Source organism: Capra hircus, chromosome 1 (assembly GCF_001704415.2).
Source record: "Capra hircus breed San Clemente chromosome 1, ASM170441v1, whole genome shotgun sequence".
NCBI lineage: Eukaryota > Metazoa > Chordata > Mammalia > Artiodactyla > Bovidae > Capra > Capra hircus.
This window is the reverse complement of record NC_030808.1, coordinates 69430269-69450847: the sequence shown is the minus strand read 5'-3', so window position 1 is coordinate 69450847 and position 20579 is coordinate 69430269. Positions and strand designations below refer to the sequence as shown.

The 20579-nt window shown below is 39.2% G+C and overlaps 2 protein-coding genes across 7 annotated transcripts in view; both read left to right on the top strand.

Moving 5' to 3' along the window:
* Positions 1-7881, top strand: part of ZNF148 (zinc finger protein 148) — a 143843-nt gene extending 135962 nt beyond the window's left edge. For 4 of the 6 annotated variants that reach the window (XM_018045895.1, XM_018045902.1, XM_005675046.3 and 1 more), the window contains 2 exons: positions 705-823; positions 1150-7881. In XM_018045895.1, the coding sequence (XP_017901384.1) occupies positions 705-823; positions 1150-2748 (1718 nt within the window). In that variant the 3' untranslated portion in view covers positions 2749-7881. The remainder of the gene's footprint in view (positions 1-704; positions 824-1149) is intronic. The other 2 variants (XM_018045912.1, XM_018045911.1) reach the window with 1 other exon arrangement.
* SLC12A8 (solute carrier family 12 member 8) overlaps positions 19009-20579 on the top strand; it is a 142618-nt gene continuing 141047 nt past the window's right edge. The window contains exon 1 of the mRNA XM_018045881.1: positions 19009-19101. Within this exon, the coding sequence (XP_017901370.1) occupies positions 19051-19101 (51 nt within the window). The 5' untranslated portion in view covers positions 19009-19050. The remainder of the gene's footprint in view (positions 19102-20579) is intronic.

The following is a 20579-nucleotide window of genomic DNA, read 5'->3' as shown; positions in this document are numbered from 1 at the left end:
AAAAATTGGAGGTGAGGTTGGGGGTTCTGTGTCCATTTAACATTGCTCATTTTAATTCTTTCCCAGAAGGACTTGAAAAATGCTCATTTGAGTTGAGGAAAAGAGAATCAGTATAAACAAACATTACTTTTAAAACCTAGCCTCTGATTTAAACTTGTTTTATGTTTTAACAAATTAGATTTAAAATATATTTTCTTAGGATTTAGATTTTATTTAACCACAAAAATCTTTGAAAAGACATGAATTTAAAAAAATATACTCTGAATTGTGTTGGTCTGTGTATGGGTAACCTTTTTTCAAAAATTTTTCTAAAATATTTATTGTATGATCGAAAAAAAGATTAGAGACGTTAGCCACTCTACTGAGACCCATCCAGATTACTGTTAAGTTCTTGGTAATACTGGCCTCTGTAGAAAGAGTATATTATGTGTACCTATAATAAAAGGCTGGGAAATTGAGTATGTGTGCTTTCAGTCTCTTCTTTTCAATGGCATGTGCCTCTCTGTTTCATTTTTGTAAAGCAAGATATTCTTGACAAAATAAATTGGAAGATTTATTTAGAATAAAGACTTATGTCATTTAAAAAGAACAAAATATGGCAATGTTCTTGTGGTAATTTATTAGAGATTCTTGTGGTAAAGTAATTCACTAACTTATGTTTCACAGTATTTGTTTTGTTTTAAACTTTATGTATCATATACTAGGTGAAAAACCATTTCGCTGTGATGAATGTGGTATGAGATTCATTCAAAAATACCATATGGAAAGGCATAAGAGAACTCACAGTGGAGAAAAACCTTACCAGTGTGAATACTGTTTACAGGTAAGATGTGGTTTGAATTTTTTAAAAAGTCACTTTATTGAGGCATGACTGACATTGAAAGTCATCTGTCTGGAATTCAATTATAAAATAATTCTAAAGAATTAAATTAGAAAATGTTAGCAACTACTAAAGCTATTTGAAGAATTTCCTAACTGTTGTTGATTCAATTTATAATAGACAGTTGGCTCAGGAAATTAGTTTGGAGTTGCTCATATTATTACACTTACATCTATCTTTATATTAATTGCTTTTTTCTTTTCTTTTCTTGGTTGACCAAAACGCAAAACTAAAACAAAAAACTCCCTTCTGAACTTTGAATTCGACAGTATTTTTCCAGAACAGATCGTGTTTTGAAACATAAACGTATGTGCCATGAAAATCATGATAAAAAACTAAACAGATGTGCCATCAAAGGTGGCCTTCTGACATCCGAGGAAGATTCTGGCTTTTCTACATCACCAAAAGATAACTCACTGCCAAAAAAGAAAAGGCAGAAAACTGAGAAAAAGTCATCTGGGATGGACAAAGAGAGTTCTTTGGACAAATCTGACCTAAAGAAAGACAAAAATGATTACTTGCCTCTTTACTCGTCAAGTACTAAAGTGAAAGATGAGTATATGGTAGCCGAGTATGCGGTGGAAATGCCACATTCCTCAGTTGGGGGAGCGCATTTAGAAGATGCATCAGGAGAAATACATCCACCTAAGTTGGTTCTCAAAAAAATTAATAGTAAGAGAAGCCTGAAACAGCCATTGGAGCAGAATCAAACAATTTCACCTCTATCCACATATGAAGAGAGCAAAGTTTCAAAATATGCTTTTGAACTTGTGGACAAACAAGCTTTACTGGACTCAGAAGGCAATGCTGATATTGACCAGGTTGACAATTTGCAAGAGGGGCCCAGTAAACCTGTGCACAGTAGCACTAACTATGATGACGCCATGCAGTTTTTGAAGAAGAAGCGGTATCTTCAGGCAGCGAGTAACAATAGTAGGGAGTATGCGCTGAATGTGGGCACTATAGCTTCTCAGCCTTCTGTAACACAAGCAGCTGTGGCAAGTGTCATTGATGAGAGTGCCACAGCATCCATATTAGATTCACAGGCACTGAATGTGGAGATAAAGAGTAATCATGACAAAAATGTTATTCCAGATGAGGTACTACAGACTCTGTTGGATCATTATTCCCATAAAGCTAATGGACAGCATGAGATATCATTCAGTGTTGCGGACACTGAGGTGACTTCTAGCATATCAATAAATTCTTCAGAAGTACCTGAGGTTACCCAGTCGGAGAATGTTGGATCAAGCTCCCAAGCATCCTCATCAGATAAAGCCAACATGTTGCAGGAATACTCAAAGTTTCTGCAGCAGGCTTTGGACAGAACTAGCCAAAATGATGCCTATTTGAATAGCCCGAGCCTTAACTTTGTGACTGATAACCAGACCCTTCCAAATCAGCCAGCATTCTCTTCCATAGACAAGCAAGTCTATGCAGCCATGCCCATCAATAGCTTTCGATCAGGAATGAATTCTCCACTAAGAACAACTCCGGATAAATCCCACTTTGGACTCATAGTTGGTGATTCACAGCACTCATTTCCCTTTTCAGGTGATGAGACAAACCATGCTTCTGCCACATCAACACAGGACTTTTTGGATCAAGTGACTTCTCAGAAGAAAGCTGAGGCTCAGCCTGTCCACCAAGCTTACCAAATGAGCTCTTTTGAACAACCTTTCCGTGCTCCATATCATGGATCCAGAGCTGGAATAGCTACTCAGTTTAGCACTGCCAATGGACAGGTGAACCTTCGGGGACCAGGGACAAGTGCTGAATTTCCAGAATTTCCCTTGGTGAATGTAAATGATAATAGAGCTGGGATGACATCTTCACCTGATGCTACAACTGGCCAGACTTTTGGCTAAAAAAAAAAATGTGTAAATAATACTGGCACTTTAGAACAGATTAATCAAGAGTGGGGTTACTCTGTGTAAAATGGAGTGCTGTACAGATTTAAGAGCAATGCGTTATAACAAGTTAAGCTGATAAGAATAGCAAGATAATCCAATAACTGCGTTTTGTTTGGTTAGTCAGCATTCTTTGAACTGCCTTACATGTTGTCACCTTTACAGAAGCAATGCATTACTTGTTTTAGATCAGAAACTTGCTATTCCACCTACACCAAGTTTAAAAGGAAAAAAAAAAAAGAGACTTTCGCACAATTGTTTCCTAACTGATATCATTGTACATTCTTAGGAGATTAGTAATTGTGTGAAATTTACTCATACTGTTTCTAAGTTTTTCAGCATAGTCATGGCACTTCAGCAGGGAATCTGAGTATACTTTACAGACAGAGTGAACTTAAAAGTTTAAATGTCAAGAGATTATGGCTTAAATAAATTAGTGTGTCCTATGAGGGGAAAAAAGAAACCACCTTTTAAAGAATGATATGCCATATACCCTTGATTTTCATTTTGCATTATATCGACTTTTTCTTTTTGAGAAAAGTAATAAAAATCTGATAGTCTAAGACTCCACTATTTAAAAGCCTAATTACTTTAAAAAATATGCATACTTTCAAAACTTTTACCAAAATACATAACTGTTGAAGCATTCACTTCTCTATGGAAGTATGCGTATTGGTGTCAGTTTCTTTGTACAGTTGTACTTAGATATTTTTTATGATTTTTTCATGTGCAAGTATCAAGGTTTTGAAGTTTTAGTAAGAAGATACTCTGTAGATTACATTCCCAAGAACATAATGCTTATACAAAATGTATATTCCACGTTTTAAAGCTTAATTGTATTTTACTTTACATAATACACTTCAGTTAACATAGAGCACTTAGAATCTATTTGGTATTTTTGATTTCTCAAAGTAAAAAAAATTTAGATTTTTAGGTTTGATATGATTGTGTCATAATCATCTCATAATTGAAAATCTTAATTTTTGGCAATAAAAGGAAATTGGGTATCTTTGGAACTGTAAAATCTGGTTTAATCCTTCTCTTTCTAGACTCTTGATAGATTGGATAATTAAACAGTATCCAGAGAAACTAAAGAAATGGGCATTTTAATTGCTTATTTTATCTTGAGTTATTTTTAATGAACACTGCTCATTACAATTTTACAAACCAAAAGTGTTTACTAATTCTAGTAACTACAGTTTCTTTTTCAGCTAGATGAGTGATCGGAAACCTTTTGTTGCATTTCAAAATCTAAATAAACTACAGACTTTATCCTTATACCACGAATGTTTTTTTTTTTTAATATTTTGTCTTAATACAGCATGGTACAATAAATAGTGCTTTTATATATATACATATTATATATATATATATATACTTTTCTAAAGAATGATGGTTTGAGTTACACATTGGACAGTTTTAATTTTTGGAAAATAACAGTTATATTGATTTTATTATCCTCTTTAATTTGTTCCAACTTTTTTGTTTTTTATTTTAAATTTCCACCATCTTTGTCACAATGCACGCCTACTGATAGAACATCAGTAATCTAAAATTAATACCCCTTGAAGATGCAACTTTCTTGTTAATTTCCATTTTAGCTTTTATATTGGCCTTATAGATCTTCAGTCTTTGTTTCAGTATAGAATGTTCTACATTTTAAATTATTTTTTCTTTTATTTAATGTTATCCCAAGACTGTTCTCATAAAGAAAGGGAACAAAGAAATATCTAACCTTAACATCTTTTACATTTATTTTGAATATATGGTATTTTATGATAAGAAATATAAATTATGTTTAATGTGGTTTCCTCTATACTTTGGTTATTAAACTTTGCTTGAAACTTTCCCATTTGACAGCTTTCTTTGCTGCCAAATTTTTCAAGAATTTTAGACTTCTTTGAAGTATATATTTAAGTTTTGCCATTATTGACTCTTAAGAATGGTGTGTCTTGCGTTGCACATCACAACCTCAAGAAGTCATCATTCAGGCGAGATGTTAACAACAAAACTGTGCTCTCTGTAGGAATAGGCATTTGTGTTTTTCTCATACTACTTATTGGGTGATAGTAGGCATTGATGTCCTGAGTTGTTTGTTTTTGCTTTGAGCCTGATGAGAATTTCTGTTCTGTTGAGAACTTGGTACAGAATAAAGTGGGGTTTTTGGTTTGTGTTAACATCACCAGCACAGGCTCTGGAATGTGGCTCTACTGCTGAGCAGTAAGCCCTTGAAAGTGGCAGTCAATGCAAGCAGGAAGAAGTGCAGGCGTTGCATGCCTGTGTCCGCCTCGTTTCTTTGCATCTACATAATGGCAGACTTTCCACCACATTAGAAGCATGTTTTGAGGTGAATGAGACTTGGGCATAATTTACTGACTTACCACTTAAAGTATAGTCATTACTCTCTTTACTGTGAAATTTTACATGCCTACCAGAGTTACCGTGTATTAATATTATCATCATATGATAAACATCTCATCAGTTGGGTTTCCCCATTTTGCTTCAGAAAGTTACTTAATTTCTATCTGGGCATTAATAGAGAAAGCAAGTAGCCTTTTGTGCTGCTTTAAATCAGAATATTGAGGATATCCTTTTGCAATTTGGGTTTTGTTTTGTTTTTTAATGGTGAGCAAATTGTTCTATGAAAACATACTCTTACATCCTTAAACTTGGTGAAATGTGAGCCAAGGTGTGCTTTCTTAGAACCTGTTCTCACATTTGAAGATTGGAAACAGATCACATTAGATGAAGTAATATCTCTTGAACATCTTCTAAAAGTGCATTTGTTTTTTAACTTACTGTACACATATTTCATTTAGTGCAGAATATTTGAAGTGGCTCTTAAATTTTTTGGATCTACTTGGCAGATTTTCTAGTTGATACCACAGAGATCCATCCTCTTAGCTCTGGCTGAGTGAGGACTGCCAGTGGTCGGGTAATTTTCTCGTTCTGAGAGGCAAAAGAGGCCTTGTGCTCAGGGTAGGCTTTCATTTCCACAGGCCAGAGACGCTTGCAAAGTGCCAGCTAGGTTAGATCTTTTGCCACTTCTTTCATTTTATTAATTTGGGTTTTCAAAGGGCTGTTAAAAAAAAAAAAAAAAAAAAGCCGGGAAACTTAAAAGTAGGCATTACTGTAAAACTATTTCTTAGACTTAGAACATTTTAAACTAGAACTCGTTTTTTCACAGTATATTTACTTGAAGCACTATTATAATCGATGAGAAACTTTTTGACTCTGCAATTTAATTTAAACTTTTTCCGTTTCAAATTGCTTTATTTCAGGGAAATAATTTTCCAGTTGTTTTTGCTATATTCTGCAAATAAAAAACGGATGTTTCCTCTTTCACTTAAACTTTAGTAGGAAACAAACTACAGCAGACAAACATTTCTTGTTGTGTTTGTTGCTTTCTTTAATCCAATGGATAAAAAAGTAAAACCCTGTAAACATTATTTTATTTTTTTATGCAATACCATGCTGTAAATATGGTTCATCAAATAAGGATGTACCTATGATTGAATCTTTAATTCTGCACAGTTAGAGTTTATATATAAACGTGTCTTGACAATCAAGGACTTTTATGTGAGTCTTCCTTTATGATGTTTTATTAATGTTATGCATTCCATTTGTTTTGAAGTGAGTACCAATGTGCTGATTTGTATTGTCTGAAAGTATGTAATGTTTTTACAGCTTGTTTTTAAGAATCTGTAAATATGTACAAACAAATCACAGTACTGCTTTATGTTAGAAGGCATATGATGTTGTACTGTATGTAAGCAATAATACATAGCAGTGCTAACTTTACAAGTAGCATCAGGAAAGTTCTAAAAACATTTCAGAGTTATCTTTATTTCATTTAATAATGATTATCTTTAATCAGTTTTTATAAGCAAATTCCATTGTTCCTCCTATTGGAACGTAACACTGTTTACACAGCATAATTGAAGTTGCAGGGGAGACAGGCTAAATCTGACTTCATCTGTACTCACTTTCACTAAGCATTGAATGGCCTTACCACTCTTCTGCAAGATGGAGGAAGACTGCAAAACTTAGTGCCCATCACACTGAAGGAAGGGGGTGTGGTTTTTTTTTCCTGCTTCTGTACTGCTACCTAACTTTGTGGTTTGCTTTGGATTTTAATATTTGTTTCTGTTTTAGATTCAAGCCCATAAGTTTTGAGGTGACTTCAGCTCCATTGTGAAATAGTTCTCTTCATATTTCATAGCTACATTTCAACAATTCTGAACTTTCTACTTTGATTTTTAGATACTTATTTTTCAACCCTGGTTTCTCAGCTGATCAGATGAATTTGTTCAACTTCAATACAAAGAAAGACAAACCTATTGTAGTTTGAATTGAGTAGATATTATACTGTACAGAACAGCTAACTATTTGAACACACACACATCACTGCTTTAGAAATAAACTCGCCAATTTATAAATGTATATGACCTACATTTTATAGGAAAATGTTTTTAAATGCTAGTCATTTATATAATGTGCTTTGAAGGATTTGCTAGTCCACTGTCACTTTTTAGTACACTGGTATCTTTTATATGTAATGTATGCTTTTTATTATTGTAGCAAAGCATTTCAGTAGAAAGAATTTTGCAACAATATGGGGGAAATTTTTCATTGTTGGATTTGAATTATACTGGATTTTATCTGTGTAGTCTTACTTGTCTTTATTTTAATGCTGTCTGGAAGGGAACTTGGTATCCAAATAAAGCAGGTAACCTCATTTTACTTCAAGGGCATACTGTGTAGTGCTGAATTTAATCTGGAAATCTGATGACTTTGAAAAGAAACACAAGTTTATAAAAATTGTACAGAAGAAATTAAATGTGTAATGGAAATCCTGATGGTGGAGCACGTTGAATTTTCTGATACATAGTGTTATTTTCCTGGGATCCCCTATGCCTTCTTTGTATTTCAACTAATAAAGGAAAAACCTTGTCACTGAAACTGGTAGGATAATAGGATATTCTGATTATACAGTATTACTTTTCCTATCCCATTTTCTGACCCTTTCTCAATCACTGTAAATTTTATTTTCTATTTCCTCTTGATAATTAAACATGTACATAATATAGACACTGTTGTATAGAACTGAATTGAATTTTGAGTTGCTGTGCTTAAATGGGTAAACAGGAATATGGGTGAGAATTTATAAAATGCCAGAACAAGTTTATTGGCGAAAGGGGGGCATCATATATGTCCTGGAAAGTAATAGTTGATGTTTCTTCAGCCCTCTGGGAAATCATTGTGAAAGAACTACAAACTCAGTATCTGACACCAGTGGGTCTTTCTTTCCCCACTTCCCCTCCAAACATATGAGCATTAAATTTCAAAGTCTACTCAGGTGAAAATTGCTTTGCAATGAAACTTATCACATTGAAATTTTCACTGTTAAAAGATGTTTGTGATATTTTTAAATACAAACTTTTACATCAGTGGTCAGCAGCTTGGCAATTGAAATTCGGTAAGTCAATATATTTTAAAATACATTTTACCCTCCAAAAAGAATTGTTTTTAAACAATTGGGAGGATTTTTGTTGTTGTTTAAATGTATTTTTTATTGTCATTGTAAAAATAAAATTTTGCTTGACCCCATATTATGCCATGAATAAATTGCTGAGCCTTCATAATATAGTGAAAGGTTGTTTCATGCATAATCATGGAACAGAGAAATGTTCTTTAAACTGACCTATTCATTAAGAGGTTTAATGAGTTTCAAAGCTTCTTGACATTATTGTCATGTAGTAAACCTTGCCATTTGGAGTTTATAATACCATTTTATGTATTGTGATACTAAAGGAAATTGTTTTTGTTTTATTTTTAATTGAATCATTAGAATAATTTATATTTGCAAATTCTGCAATAAAAATGTGGACACTGGTTGTTTGAAAAATAAAATACAGAATACAGTTTTATGAATAATTTCCTAGCTGAATTTTTCACAATATTCTGATTCAAGTGACTTAGTGATAAATGTTTTAAAATTGGTAAGGTTAATATTAAAAAGAGGAAAAGAATGTCTGTATAGAACAGTTTGTTAACACAAATTGGGTAACAAGAGGGCCTTTACTGTAGCCTTGTGTAGAACGTTATCAGGCAGTTCTAAAATACAGGAGTCAGGTATTAACGTTAGTCACCAGCGTTTTCGCCTTGAAATAAGTTTAATATAGAGCTAAGACTAGGAGTGTAAGAATGTATGATTTTTTCTTTATAGATAAGATTCAATTCTCATCATACATGGCTTTCCCCCTCCCCCACCGTTTGTGGAAATTTGTTTTCATCCATTTATCTCCTTGCCAGTATTCCCTCCCTGTTTTGTGACCAGTGGGACACATGGTAAGAAAGCTGTCTGAAGCTCGGAGTGCAGTCTGGGTCCTTGGGACAAATAGAAACTAACTGGCTTTTGCAAAGATTAATCCTAAGACCGTGATGAGTTTATTAGCATGGTGCTTTAACCAGTTATACATAATACCACTGATAATCTACTAACCCTTGCTTAGATCACACTTTTTCTTGAATGATGATGAGCTATGGTAGGGAGAGGGCCAGTGAGATACATATCAAATATACATGATAGTTCTCCCTCCTTCTGAAGATGGCAGGAAAAATTGAAGTCACTTGACTTAATGTATGTTTGTTATTGAATCTTGAAAATTTATCAGACACAAAGGAGTATGAAGATGTTGATGACTGCATGTTTGGACAGAAGTTAAAAATTCTTTTCAGAGTGCTGGCAGTTTTTCCCCCACTTTGATGAAACTGGTATGTTATTGGAATAAATTATTTTCATTTGATGGATAAAGAGTCAATGGAGCAGAAGTTTTAAGTGAACTAAAGGTAAATTTAGAGTCTCATTTTTTTAGTTCTTTTGTCATTTTTAAATGTCCTTAAAAGGACATTTCTAGTAAAAACATTTTACAAACACTCATGCAGATGTATAGCCATGTGAATAAGAGCTGGAATGTGAAATGTGTTACTGTAAATGACATTTTCAAAGGGGTTTTTCCAAACTACTGGAAAAATTCAAGTTTAGAAAGGGACTTGAATTGTGAAATAGAGAACATTTGAGGCTTTGCATATTTATCCATAGGAACTTTTAAAGTTGTTGCTTTCTTAATTTTTTCTAGCTTATACCGTTCTTAATAAGATTCTGAAGCCATGATGCTTGTGTCAAGGTGATGAAAGAGGCCAAACAGGGTATATTATCTGTGATAGTAACTATTTTGTTGATTTGAATTCTTTCTTGTGAGGGTATAGTATTCAGCATTGATCACCTACTTAGTAACAGGCATTGTGCTAGATGGAAATAGGTGGTTGAAGCTACTAGTATCTTTATATGAACATCTGAAAGGTGTCAACTGCAAGATGGTATCAATTTCAGGATGCAGGGTTGTACTTAAGACTATTAAAGCAAATATTCAGTGTTAGGATGTGTTGCGTAATTTATATGTCATTTCTCAATGAATGAGTAAGTAGTAGTATTTTAGGATAGTTTTCTAGAGAGTTTTAGTAAGTTGGTTCCAGAAGATAGAAATATACAGATAATATACAGTGGAACTAAGAAACCATTGTTTAAAATCATCCCCTAATTAAAATATCGAGTAGGATTGAATAGGATTATGGATAGGATTCAAACCTGGGCTGTGGAAATGAGACAGTAGGCTTTATTCAGAAGGAACTGACCTATTTCAAAAAAAGGAAGATGAATACTCTGTTGGGATTCACCAACCTGAGGATGAAAATGGAGGAGAGAATCACCTCTCTGTCACTGGGGGTTTGGAAATGGATGTTGGAGGATGCTTTCCTGGCAGTAGGCAGGCCAGCCAGTGCCTTTAGTCATTCTGTCAGTCTCCACAGAGCGGTATTAATATTTAAGTACTCAGAAATAACACCCAACTGGCCATTACTCCCAGACTACTCTTACGATGCTCTTCATGTCAGATAACTTCCACTAGCGCCTGATCATCATCTTTTCCTTAGCTGTTTCCTTCAATGTGTTTGGGTCACTGTAAAGTTCATCTTTAAACCTCCAATATGGTACTTTTCCTTTTTCTTTGTGGGAGCTGCAGCACTATAATGTAACTTTTTTCCATGGCAGTGATGAACGTTAAGAGTGATTGCTGGAGCACAAAAGTAAATGTTAGGAAGAGGACACAACTGAGTAAATGTGTTCAGAACACCTCAGGACTCCACAGGAGGCTTTGGCTGAGAGTTGTCCTAGCAGCTTGTGGAGCCGGCCCTCAGGATCTGGGGGCAGGTGATGGCACGCCAGGACAGCATAACCGGTGCTACATGGGACAGCTTTAAGTAAGCTGTGTGGTACTTTGCTGATTATAATTGTGAGACAGCAGGAGTACAGTTTGGTACTCTTCAGATAAGGAGCAGTGAAATAATCAAGGAATTTAGACCTTCCAAATTCTGGCTCCAGCTGGATTTATCTGTGTAACATTGTCCAAGTTGCTTACCTTTCCTGAGTGTTTTCTTCATCTGTAAGAGGGGCATAATAATCCCCATGAGAGTTGCTGTGACAAGTCATTTGAGATAATTTGTAAACTATAAAAGCACAAATCAATACTCTAGTTTAGATTTTAGAACACAAAGGCAAGATGGAGCAGAGTTGGACAGATGTTGCAAGCTTAATTTTGTGGAAAGCAGCACATGGAATAAATTCCTGACTTGCTGACTATATCTTTCAAAAGATTAAAGTAGTTATGAGAGGATCTACCTGTCTGGATTTAATTGACCAGCAAAGAATAACTACTTAGTGAGGTGGAAGTGACAAAAATTTTGTGGAGTTATGATTTCATTATCTGAGACCCTGGGAAGGATGGAACATTTGTGTTGCTGTGAGTGAAAACAAAATCAGTAGACTTTCAGGGAAAAGAAATCATCCTACAAAAGCAAGAATATATTAAACTTTTGAATCCTAAGCTATTGGTTAATCATGAGCAGGGACCTGGCTGCCCTTGAGGCCAAATCAGAGTCATGGACAAGAAGATTGGAGGAGCACAGCCAGCCTCACCGGTTGGGAGGGAGTGATGTGTATGGATGTGGGAGGCCTGCCCAGTCACCTTTTTATTTTTCTTTCTCCATTTCTGTTTATCTCCTTTATTTTCTTCCTCCTAAATGGCCATATGTATGGGCCATAACAGGTATATATCAATCAGAAACAGCTAGACAGTGTGCAGTGCCTGGCTTTTCATACGTTAGGTTTATTTATCATACATGTTTTTTAGTATTACTATTTCCAGAGAATTCAAAACTAATTGTTCGTCAGGAAAAGACTGCCTAGGTTAGTTTGTAGGCTCCTTGAAGGTATTCTGTTCACAGAATATAGATCCATGTCTCACACAAGCAGATACCAGTGAATGAATGAACAATGTCATGGGATAAAAGAGGCATTAGCAGTGAAGGTACTAGAAGTGGTGGTGGACATTAGATGGCATTAAGATGATGCTACGACCAGGGAGCGTGGAAATGCCAGATTCCGCATTCAACCACAAACTTCCTACAAGATCCCCAAAAGAAATCCACACAAGGACCAATGGCTGGTAGGATACCAGCTATCTTAAGTGCTGGACCCGTTTCCCATACCCTCATGCAGAAATGGGCCAGACAGTGTCACCAGGACCACAGGCCCCTAGAGCGTTTCCTTCCCCTTGGCGCATCTCAATATGTGAGAAGAGTGAGGAACAGTACAGCCAGGGCTTGATCAGTGAAAAAGTAGGTCCCATCCCTTTCCTTACCCCAGTTGCAAAAGAACAAAGAACCGTGTCTACGTGTGTGGCCAGTTAGTGGAAAATGACCTTACTCACTGCTGGGTGTGGCCCAGTAAATGTTCTGTGATCTGATCAGTCAGATTGGCAACTCATGGAGGCAGGGCTTGTGAATATTTTTCAAATCCTTTTGAACCCCACCTCTCTCATTACCACAGCCCAAGCTAACCTCAATTCTTGCCCAGGCTGCAAGTTTCTGCACAAGGAGTCTTGATAGCCTCCAGTATTTTCTCCAGATGAGAATCATGGACAAGACCTTCAGAAGTGTCTCAGCTGCTACTTGAATAAACACTAAGCTCTTACCTTGACCCTTATGGTTGTCTGCAGCCCGTAGTCCCCACCTCCCCCACCGCGAGCCTCTCATCCTCTGCTCTTTCACTACTGAGCTGCTTCCGGTCTCTCATACTTGGTTATGACTCTTTCCACCACTGGCATGGTTTTCTCTATTAATCTCCCCTCCCCAATTTCAGCTACAGCATCACTTTCTCCGAAAATCTTATCCTGCTCTCCCTGATCACGTCACACCCACCCTCCCCTCTGTGTCACCCCCAGTCTTGGACCACGCTGTACCGTTCTTTTCTAGCATAGGAAAGAACTGGCGTTGGCTGTTCGTGATGATTTTCTTATTAGTGTGGGAATTTGATTTTCTGCCTGTCGAGAGCCATCTTGCGCCCCATTGTGTATCTGCATTGGGCACAGTGGTGATCAACAGATGTCTAGAAAGTATGGTTGAAAGAGGGCATTCAGGCACCATGAGTTACACCTGAGGATGCCGAGAGAGCTTGCAGGTGGTGTAGAAGCACCGCCAGAGAGTTTGAGGCTGTATGGGTAGCAGCTGTGGGACCAGAAAACTGGTCATGTGAATTTCAAAATGGGAGGAAAGAGAGCGGATTTTGAAAGCAACAGATAGCGGAGTTGGATTTCAATCTCAAGCAACTTCTAGAATGTTCGTAAAAACTCTTGTCAGATAGGCTTTCCAGGTCTTATCATTAACTGTTAAAAATGAGGACACCGAGGCTCAGACACATTGAAGACTTTGGGTAAAGTTACACAGCGGAAAGGAAGGTCTGGGACTCAAATTCAGACCTAATTTTTGTCACCTAGACTGTTGAAGGTCTGTGATGGGTCTCATATGATATTTGAACCAAGGCTGAGTGCTGATTACACTGTTGTCACGTTTCAGTAAGACTGCCACCATCATCCATGAAATAAACTGGACCCTGTTCATTAGGCTTCTGTGTGCATCCCATGTTTTTTCACAGCCCCAGCAGGTCCTGGCTCACAGCAGAGGCCAGATGGCTGAGGGAGAATGCCTCTCTCCTGACTGAGGGCAAACCCCCAGAGTCAACAAATAGCTTAGATCCTGGAGGAGAAACCTGCTCAACAGGAGCTGGGGACACCTGACGGCAGGACAGTGGCGGCCCCTCCCTCTCCACTCACCCCGGCCCGGGAGCAGAGCAGGGTGAGTCTCCTGGAGCCCCGTCCCCTCCTCTGGGACTGCAGGGCACTCGGGCTGTGTGCGGTGCTGGTGCTCCTGTCAGGCTTGCCGCTCTTGGTTCACCCCCTTCCAACTCCTAGTAACATATGATAGCCCTTCTGACTGTCTCTTGGAAAAGCATTTTAAAATCCAGGAAGAAGGAAAACTCTTTTTCTGCCTCATCTCTTCACCTGGATTAGAGAAGCTGTGTGTAGGAGAGGGTCTGGTATTGGAACCAAACCAAGTTTAGGTTCAAATTCTGACTCTCCCCTCAGAGCCAGCAAACAAAAGTTTGCTGAATGTGTGCAGAATATCTATGACTTTTTAAGACAGGTATGTTGTTGCAGGAGATGCATCATGTCCAACTAAAAAGAAAAAATATACATATTTTATATTTGTATATTTACAAATATATTTGTTTTACTTGTGTTCTCTGCACTCAGATATATTTCACGCTTTCCCCTTGTCCTTGAAGATTATAACTGGAGTAAGATACTATTGTGGACAGGATGTATGCTCTGATATTTTAGAGAAGGGAGAAACAAAACAAAAACCCCAAAATGACTGAGCTAGAAATTCCATAGTTTACAACTTGGCTGTCACTTAGAATCACCTGAGAAGTTTAAAGAAAATGCTAGTGCCAAGGCCCCACCCCAGCCGTATTGTCTGAAACTATACCCAAGTGATTACAAAATGCAGACCTGGGGGAGAGAGAACCACCAGACTAGCAGATCCACTATTTGTGGCCCTTCTGATACTGGTTCTAGGGCACAGGCTGTGAGATATGTTTTTGTAATTATTATACATATTTACATTTTGATTTAATGTTTTCAACCTGTTTTCACATTTCTATTTTGGCTGACTTTGTCGAAGCTCTGATCCCTCCCCAGGGTTCAGACTTTCTGATAAATGAGATCATTTTTCAAGACATGGTCTCTTCTCCAGCTTTTACACAGAAGGCAATTCCCAGCACTGACCACTGGAAAGGAATGAGATGAAGGATCTTCTGTCTGCAGCTGACCAGGGTAAGACCCATAGAGCAACAGCCTCGCTATTGTGGGCTTCAACTCTAGCTGGAGTGGTTCCCAAATAGAAAAAAAAGGTGAGTTTAAGAACATTTCTTAAATGTGAGTTCAAGAGGTGAGTTTAAAAGGTGAGTTTAAGAACATTTAAGAATAATATTATTTTTAAATATAACAGTACTGCAACAAGGGTAAATTCAAACAATTCGAGATGAATAAAAATACTGTGAAAGGAAATAAAATATTTTTTTTATCTTGGTTAGATGTATTTGCTATCTGTTGCTGAATAAAAAATTACCCCCAAATTTAGCAGCTTAAAACAATAATAATTCACTATCTATCATGGTTTCTGTGGTCAGGAATTCAGACAGAGCCCAGCAAGGGCAGCTTATCTCTGCAGCGTCTGGAACCTCAGCTGGAAGGATCTAAGGCAGGGAACGTGAATCATCATCTGAAGGCTTCTTTCACTCACATGTCTGGCAATTGATGCTGGCTATTGGTAGGAACATGTGGCCTCCCCGTGTGGCCTGGGCTTCCTCACAACATGGTGGCTGAGTTCCAAGGGTGAGTGCTCTGAGAGCAAGGAAGCCAGATGGACTCCCTACTGCCTTCATGACCTAACCTAGGAAGTCAAGCAGTGTCATTTCTTTCACTGCTATTGGTTGAGGCACTTACAAAGGTCCATTTGGCTCAAGGGGAGGGGACATAGATTCCCATCTCTTTTTGAAGGAATGTCAATGTCATATTTCAAGAAGAGCATATGGGATGGAATATGTTAATGCAGTTATCTTTGGAAAATGCAATCTGCCCCTTATTGTCTTTTTAATTTTCTTACTCATTTTTTCAGATTCCAAAACTAACGTGCTCATTGTAAGAAAAGAATTCAATAAAAATCCAAAATTTGTGCACCAAACTTAGATTTCCTCTCCCACTTTACTATCTCAACCCCCCTCTCTAGAGATAACCACTGTTAACAAATGGATGTGTATTTTCCATACAAACTATACACATATATGTACTGCTTTAAAAAAAAACAAACTATATACGTTATTCTACAACTTGCTATTTTTACTCGTTATTATGTGATGATCAAAGTTCTATATTAGTACATATAAAAACACCTAGTTGTTTCTAATGCTGGCTATCATAGTATGGCTATACCATAACTTATTTAATCAGTCTTCTAATAGTGGTCAGTTAGAATGTTAAATTTTAAAAACTATTACAAAGTAATAATACAGTGAACATCTTTGTACTAGGTCATATAGGGTAGTATCTTAAAAATGGAATTGTTCTGTTCAGAGGTTATGCAGGATACTATTTTTCAATACAGTAAGAGTATTACTATGTTTTTTACAGTTATATCATTTTAAATCTACATTAAGCAGGATACACTTTTTAAAATTTGCAAATGGACAGGTTTCTGTAGCCTTAACATGAAGAAAAAGGACAAACATTTGTTCTTAGGTATAGAAGATGCTCGTAAGTTTTAAAGGAAACTTTTCATTTGTTTAGAAAACGATGAGTGACAGGAAGTAGGTGGTTATGAACAGAGGGGTGGATTATGGTTTTAGCTCAGGCTAACATGGAATTGAATGTGGATTCTTCAAAGTTCACATTGACACTTTGAGAGAGGCTCATCAGAAGGTGACAGCAAACAGGAAACCAGCTTGAGGCAAAAAAAAAAAGTGTCATGTGTGACCCCAAAGTAAATAAAGATGGCACTACTCTCTGTACAGATGTCTGTACAAACATGAGATTCCAATAATATGCCCACCCAGCCATCCATTGCTCACAGGTGGCTAATCTGTAATTCATCCTGGGGTTCTTTCCTCTTACAGAGATGCATTGTTACAAACTTCTTTACTGGGAAAGAAGTTCTGACACATGCCACAACTTTGAGGACATGATGCTAAGTGAAAAGTCAGACATAAAAAGGACAAATGTCATCTAATTTCACTTATATGAGAAAGGTTGGAGAAGCAAATTTATAGAGCCAGAAAATAGATTAGAGGTTACCACTTGCTGGGACAAGAGGGCTGTGGGGAGTTACTGTTGAAGGGTACAGAGTCTCAGTTTGGGGGTGATGAAGAAGTTTTGGAAGTAGTTCAAGCTGCACCACGTGGTGAATAGTATTAATGCCACTGAACTATACCCTTAAAAATAGTTTAAATGGTACATTTTATATATTATATATATATTTCCACATCAAAACCCACACACAAAAAATCCCCAAAAACCCTTTGCTGGAGCAGAGGTTGGGGCTCCATCAGTGTTCCCATGGCTTTGCCTTCCCTTTTGTTTTTAAAAGAACAACCTCTATTTTTAGGGATTTTCACACAAAGGCTCCTGTGGGCGTGGGAAGTACTCCCAGCTGCCCTCCTGTTTCTCAGAAGCCCACAAGGAGGCCTAGCAAGTTATTTCAGGCTTAGGAAATATGCCGGATTGGAAAGAGAGACAATTTAATCTCTCTGCATGTTGATAACTTTTTTTTTCCTGCAAGCTGGGGTCCTAGAAAACTTACCTCATCCCTAATCCCTTCAAGCCGAGTCTGGGAATCCCTGAAGGTGGCGAAGGTAATTCCTTCCCACACCTCAGAATGCCCGAAGGCACTTTCTTGGCGAAAGAATTCCACTTCCGGCAAGCCTGAGGGTCCCCTGGGTCGCGTGGCCGCTGCACACTGGGGTCCCTGGAGCGCAGTCTCAGTCTCTTGCCCCAGTGTTTCTGCTCCCCAGCCTCTCATTCCTGCGTTCAGCAGTGTCAGAGAGAGCAGGTGCAGAGTAGGCTCGGGTCCTGTCACCCCAATCCGAGGGTCGTGCACCTCGGCGGTGGGTGGTGAACGAGCTATCCAGAGCGGTGGCTAGTCAAGTCTGCGAGTTTGCAGACTCTTCCTCCCTTGTCCACTCCCGCACCCCCGCTCAGTCCCTTCCCACCCCTGTTAAGATTGCTGTTCCTTTCTCCCGGGAGCTCTCCCGGGCGGCCGACGGTGCGCGGGCACCACCCTTGGGGAGGGGAAGTGCCCGCAGCCCGTCTCTCTCAACCTGGATCCGAGAGTCGTGGCCGCGGTGCCCGAGCTCGGGCCAGACGCCTCGTCAGCGGGACAGCTGGGACCCGTGCCGCGCGCACCTGGTCAGCCACGTGGCGGCGGGGCGGGGCCTGGGCGGGGCGGGCCCAGCTCTAGCAGCCGGCGTCCCGGGAACAGGTGAGGGCGGACGCCGAGCGGCTGGTGGGTGGGGAGAGCGCAGGGTGGTCTTGGGCGGCTCCTCTTTCCCGGGAACTCTGTCTGTAAGCCGGAGCCCAGCTTGGGTCACCTTTGCCCTCTGCGCAGGTAGACCCCCTTCCTGTCTGCAGTTGGGACCCGAGCCATCCGCCGGGCCCAGGGCTTCCTGAGAACTTGGTTCGAGAGGGGCGGAGGCTGGAAGGGGGGTGTACGCTGCGCTGTAGGGGTTCGCGTAAGTAGGGTTGCTGGAGGGACGCGAGTTCAGCGTTGACCGAAACCCTAGTGGTCTGTGCTCTGTCTCCGGAGCCGGTCTCGGTAAGTCTCCGGTCCTTTGACCAGCTGCAGCCAGTTCTAGTGGATCGATGGTGTCCTGGCCCTGGACAGAGGGGTTCACAAGGAAAGAGAGGAGTGTAAAACTGTGTCCTCAGGGGTTGGGCAGCTATGCTCCGACCCCTGTGTTGAAGGAGCTCAGGGCAAAAAAGAGTTGGGGGTAGCTGTGTTTAAAAGAACAGCAACATTTGAGCAGAGGGAGTCTGTGAAGGATGAGTGGGATCAAATATTTGGGTACCAAAGAGGGAAGGAGATGTTTCCAGATGAGGCAAGACAAAGTTCCTTCCTCAGCCAGGGCCTGGTATAGGAAGGATGGGCAATAAGGATCCAGGGAAAGAGGAGCCAGACTGACCGGGAACACTGTTTACTTTCCAGAGGGGTCTCCCCACCCAGACCACCAGGACCCCCATTTCCAGAAGAATGGCCCAGATGTCTCAAGTGCAGGAAATCTTCCACGAGGCAGCCCAGCAGGTAGGCCTGGGTAGTGTGGGGGTCTGTGAGAAAAGGTCACCAGGCAAGATGCTGAATGGAAACGTTACCGTGGGCTATTTTAAAAGTAATGATCTCAGACATTTATTTTGGTATTCCAGCTTAATCAAGAAAATGTTACAGCCAACTCCTAGCCATCTGTGTGCAAAAAATATTCTTTGGTATCTAGCAGATTCCGAATCCTGGACACTCCTCCTACCCAGCCCCACCCACGGAGGTTTTCCATGAACAGAGTGAGGACTGAGATAATACAAACTCCTTTTAATATTGAATCAAACCAGTGTAAGAAGGTAAATTTATTTCTGAAAAAGTCATACTGTATATACTGAAGTCAAATAGATTCCTGGATTCCCTGATATCTGCAGGTTTTTCTTTTTCTTTCTTTATCCTCTCCCTGTTGATCATTACAGTAAGTATTCAGTGTAGGTATGGAATTAAAGTGACCCTCCCCTAAAAAACAAACCAACCATGCTTAGGCATTTATCAAGAGGCTACTTGCACCAGGGTCTTTGCTGTATGATGGTCACTCAACTGTGAAGTTTTCAGTCTCTTGGATATCTCTTGTCTTTATAGAGAGGGGTAAAGGGGTTTTCTGGCATTATAAGAGGGAAAATGAGCCCCCCAAAGGGAGAGAGAATCAACTCATGGCCTTACACAGTAGCAAGAGATTAGGGTCCAAAGCCAGGGAGTCCTGAGCCAAAGGGCAGAGGCTGGAGAGGCAGATGGGATTCAGGATTGGTGGGGGAATCCAAGCTGGCTAGTTACCCCTCTTCATGTGCATGGGTATATATGAAAAATGCAGCATGGTGGCGGGCAGCTGGCGAGTGCTCAGCAAAAGGTACTGCTCCCCTTCCCCCTGACAGGCCCAGAACTGTATCCTGCATTCTCTACAGAGCTCCTTACACCCAGCCCCCCAAATATTCAAGCTGTTTAGAAAAAAACGAGTGACTGGAGACCCAGAATAGCTCCTCAGAAAGATTTCAGAACTCTTGCCCAGAGGTCTTTGCTCCTAGGTGAAAGAGCCAGTACCATATTTTTAATGTGGTTGAGTACCCTTATAGAAAGCTTGACTTATTTATTTTATTTAAGAATGTATTTAGCTCAACCAGTCTCTCGTCATATTTGCCATGCATTTTATTTGTGTTTGCAAGACTGTACATGAGTGTTTATGCACCTAGTATATGTTCATGGTCTACTTCCTAAATAATGGGTACTGTGTAAACCTTGAAAAATGTACCCAGATGGAAAACGTGAAGCCCTTGTTTCCAGGGATTCCAAAAGGAGAGCATTTGGTTCACTGCTGTGAGAGGGATCCATTAAGGCTCAGCTGTGATCCTCTCTCTCTTGTTTAAAACCTTCAGTGGCTCTCCTATCCACCACTCAAGAATTCAAACTCCTTAGCCTAGGTCCTGCACAGTCTGACCCAGTCTGAGTTTCAAACTGGCTCCCCTGCATCTTAC